General features: G+C 25.8%; 1 protein-coding gene across 1 annotated transcript in view; it reads right to left on the bottom strand.

Moving 5' to 3' along the window:
- Positions 1-3,127, bottom strand: part of LOC112603091 (cyclin-K-like) — a 4,145-nt gene extending 1,018 nt beyond the window's left edge. The window contains exons 1-7 of the mRNA XM_025351513.1: positions 2,862-3,127; positions 1,962-2,093; positions 1,789-1,894; positions 1,663-1,720; positions 1,268-1,440; positions 377-532; positions 1-267 (exon numbers count right to left, since the gene is read on the bottom strand). Coding sequence (XP_025207298.1) covers positions 1-267; positions 377-532; positions 1,268-1,440; positions 1,663-1,720; positions 1,789-1,894; positions 1,962-2,093; positions 2,862-3,080 — 1,111 coding nt within the window. The 5' untranslated portion in view covers positions 3,081-3,127. The remainder of the gene's footprint in view (positions 268-376; positions 533-1,267; positions 1,441-1,662; positions 1,721-1,788; positions 1,895-1,961; positions 2,094-2,861) is intronic.
- Between the last annotated feature and the right edge of the window lie 1,657 nt (positions 3,128-4,784).

The following is a 4,784-nucleotide window of genomic DNA, read 5'->3' as shown; positions in this document are numbered from 1 at the left end:
GTGGTGGCATTTTAGGCAGTGGTGGTTTTGCTGATGAAAGTTGGGGTGGTATTTTAAAGGGCGACTGCTGTAAAAACAATTTTGGTGGTGTGGGTGATGGTGGCAAAAATGGTTTTTGAACATTTTGCAGTTTTGGTGAAACAGAAATTGATGATTTAATTCTTGGTGGCATAGGTAATAATTGCTTGACCGTCAAAGTATTTGATGTAGTTATTAATTTCACATTTTTGGTTATAGCTGCTTGGATCGATTGTTCAGGTTTAAGCACTATAATAAAAACAATGATACGAATAACACTCAAACACTATAAATCTAAAATATTCCATTAAAAGCGTTATAACAACAAAATAATAATAGTGTTAAAACAAAAACTCACTGTATTTAGAAGCCATTTTTTGCAACAATAGTTTTTGGTAAATGGATTGTGGGAGTACAACTTTCTTTGGAACAATAATTTTGTCTTGACATGGAGGTGATAGTGGTGCAATTTTATCTGGAGTTGAATAAAGACTTAGAACTTGATGACAAATATCTAAAAAATATAAAATTATAAGTTGACTTATAAATTATAAATGATATATTTCAAAAAAAATTTCTCACAACTGACTGATGAAAATACAAAATTACTTATAAATTTTTACATAAAAGCAAGGTTTAATATTTTTGCTCTTATATTGATCATTCTTTTAAAAATGCAGCCTAATATCACTAAAATGTTGTGCCTACGCCCTAAGCTAGTTTCAAGACTATAAGGCTCTAAATTGTTAACCTATACAATATTTACATTATTTTCAATGAATACATTTTATGTATTTAATACAAACTACTAATTCCAAAATAAAGAAAGATGCACCAGAATAATACTTCACGCATGATAATTTAGGTCTAAAAAAATATTTATTAAATATTCTATTTAAAAGTAATAGTTCAATAATATTTTTCTAAAATTTGGATTATTCATAAATTATAATTTATGAATAATCCAATAAATAATTCAATAATCAATAAATAATTATTTATGCTAGTGGTGAACTAAACAAAGACCACTCAAACTTGATTCAAATAAAACTAAGGAAAAATATGATGACCTTAAAAATTGTTTGAAAAAAAACTTGTAATTAAATGCGCTAATGACCACAAATAAAGCACAACAACTTGCTATGATTAATTAATAAATGTATATTTCTTAAAATTCTAATGACTTTTTTTTTATTTTATTAAAACTATTTAATTTATTTTTTATTTTTAGTGATATAATTTAACTAACCTTCAAGTAAATCCATATTTATTCCTTGAACAAACATATCCCACCAACGTAAATGATTTGGCGTACGACCCTTCCAATCATTAAGTTCAAATTTACTCAGTTTACATGCTAGATATATAAATGAAACTGCTATAATCTCTGGTTCCCATTGAAGACAAAGAGTTGTACATAAGCTGTAATATATAATACTTACTTTAAAAACAAATTTAATTAACTGATTAAGATCAGAGATAGACTGTCATTTTCTTTTCATTATTTTATGAAAATATTGTACATAGAATCTCATTGATAAAATATATCATTAAATTGTTTAACAATCAAATTATAAACTATTTTTAATATAAAAATATATGCTATAGATAGTCCATCCTTGAAGTCAAATAGATAGTTTTTACCTGTCATTTACAAATGTCCAAGCCATTTGAACAATTTTAGTTAGTTTAGTCTTATTGCCTGTTAAATAAAAAATTAAAATGATATAAATATTATAAATTTAAAAAATAATAATAAATATTACATACCTTTTAAACATTTAGCATATTTTAATATAAACTGATATGGATGATCAACTTGTAGATCAAATTTAATTGTTTGTAACAATATACGTTCAAGTACCATTATTTCTTCCTAAAATATATAAATATTTAAACCAATAAAATTGTATTTTACTTATTTAAATAAATAACAAATTAACCTTGGGGTCTACTCCAAGGGTTTTATATTTTTCCTTGGGTAATATTGTTTTAGCCAACTTTATTATGTCTTTACATTTTTTTGGTGTTTCTTCTACTTTACCAGCAAGAAAAAGACAACAACAAGCTGTAAGCTGAAATAAAATATTGCACATATGTTAAATTCATATAATATAGTTCAATAAATTATTGACAATAAAAAAATATTATACTACATGACAAAAAATTCCTTAATACTATGAAAATTCAAGACATACCAAAAAGTAATTGATTATAACGCATTGTAGTTTACTTCCTTCTAATTAATAATATTATCTCAAGAATTAGTAATTTAATAATAAAAAAAGTACAAAAATATGTATGTTAGATTGTGTTCATTAACAGTTGTGTTAAAGTAAGTTAACTTAATAAATTAATTGTTATTCAAATGCAACAGTGATAACCTAAAAAATTATTTTACAGGTAATGGAAAAAAATTTAAAAACAAACAAAACAGTTTGGATACCATTTCAGCACATAGTGGTTTCCAAAAGCTATATTAAAAACATTAATATACTTGTAAGTACTTTTGTGTTAATTTTAAACTTTTAATTAGCTAATCTCAATGTTATACTGTTTATAGATACTGCAACATAATAGTGTAAATAATAAGCTCAATGCTGCAATAGCAGCAAAATACAGTCCGATATAATTTACTGCCACCGCAGCAATGGAAGTAGGAGATAGTGTCGATTAGATTTGCACTGTACTACATTGATCGCCTTTAAAATAGTGTTGCCGAAAAAAATACATTTTACAATCATCAAGCAATAAATGTGATTTGAAAGTTTTAATCCATTATTTCAACGGCTGAACTATCAATAAAATAGAAAGGTTGGTAGATTTACTCAAACATTACTCACATATCTAGAGAATGTTTTAAACGAATGATACATGTAAAAACGATGAAAATAAACAACACCAGTAGCCATTGTGTTGTAACCTAAGTCCATCTTAGTGCCAGCATCTATGATGAACCTTGCCCCTTCTTGACGGTACCGGGACTCTCTCTCATGCGATATGCCATCTTGAGCAGAGGCGGTCCGATGTAGCTCGTCCTTGTCAAAATACCAAAAGGCCATTTTTGTTGTATTCAGTGGGTCTGCAAGGTATACATTATGGGTATGTGGTTATTTACACTAACAACATGAAACGCCTTAATACTTAAGTAAAAACTACTAAACGTTCATACCTCAATAGTCAAGACGACAATGCTAATACTAAAACGCCTTATATCTCTACAAAATAAACGTTTTTTATCAATGTTGCAAAGTATAAATATCACTTATCCATAAATGGAATAAACGCGCACGGGTACTTTATCATCAACCGCCAAATGTACTTCATTTAAATTTCAACGTTTTTATTTGTATAACACATATTAAAAATTGTAGTATATTATTATTTATTATCATTTGTATTTAGATGTAGAATAAAATTTTTATCCGACGCAAAAAAAAAAAATTATTATACAGGTATACCACACGAATATTCATACTTTTTAATATATATTGTTATTTTTATACCGAATATCAGTATAATATGTTGCATATTATATTTCATAATTCATATATTATTTATTTTATAGTTATAGATAAGGTGATGCGAAATTAAAAAACGAATTAAACCAACAGATATTCGAATATTCGATCTCTGTTAATCTAACTGTGATTGAAGTAAAAAATTAATGTCTTATTTATGTAGCATTTTGAGTAAAGATTGTTATAATATTATACAATATAATAATCTAAAAATTATTTTACGATTGCCTAAAATTTACCAATTTAGTATTCAAGCAATTTATTTAAGATTTATCAATCAGCACATTCCACAGGATAAATGGAATTAAAAATATTTTAAAAAAAGTGAATATATTTTACTATGTTTATAAGTTGTGATTATGTTATTTATTTGTCTATTGAAGTACAAGTAAAACCTAATACTTATTACATATTAAAATTAATTGATGTTGGCTAATAAAATTGTTATAAAAATAAATACTAGGGTAGGTTTAGCAGTGTACAATGTATATATAGGTACGCCAGAAATTGATTGTGAAATGGTAATATTATCGAGCTTAAATAAAAGGTAAGAATAATTTTTTTAATATGTAGATTGTAGATGTTATCTTAATCCTACTGTATGTATTAAAAAAATATAAACTTAGAGATAGAAGGATTAATAAAATAATTAAACAACTATTATTTATTAAATATATAGGTATTGGGTAGTTATATAACTACAATAATTAATAAAGATAATAATATCATAATTAACATCACATAGCATCAGTGGTGTAGTGGAGCATACCTATACGCGGGTATACGGCGTATACCTACTTTTTCTGTGTACACTGTATATTCATATACTTTAAGAATAACACATGAAACGTGGGTAATGCATTTAATTTATTCATTTGATAAATAATTTTTAATTAACAAATAAAATATCGAACAAACCTTATCGATTTGACGGTTTCTGCAATCAAAACAGTTGCTAATATTAAAAGTATCCATACTATTTCAGTGAAACCCTAAGGCGCAAATCGTCGATTTTTTTCGATATACCAAAACCGAAAATTCATTTTGCGCTCTTGTGTCTCACTACCAAGTACCAAGATACAAAAGCGCCAAAGTAAATATTTTACCCGTTACACTATAAGTTTCATCTTAAAATAATTAATTATTAAATTAAATTATTCATTTAAATTAAATATATATAGTATTTTTATAATTCAAAATACATCAATCGTGATCAAGTTCGGTTAAAGTTTCGTATTATCGTAT

Source organism: Melanaphis sacchari, unplaced genomic scaffold (genome assembly GCF_002803265.2).
Source record: "Melanaphis sacchari strain LSU unplaced genomic scaffold, SCAv2.0 Contig95_pilon_pilon, whole genome shotgun sequence".
Classification (NCBI taxonomy): domain Eukaryota; kingdom Metazoa; phylum Arthropoda; class Insecta; order Hemiptera; family Aphididae; genus Melanaphis; species Melanaphis sacchari.
The sequence above is the reverse complement of the archived record's forward strand: the minus strand, read 5'-3'. Positions and strand labels throughout refer to the sequence as shown.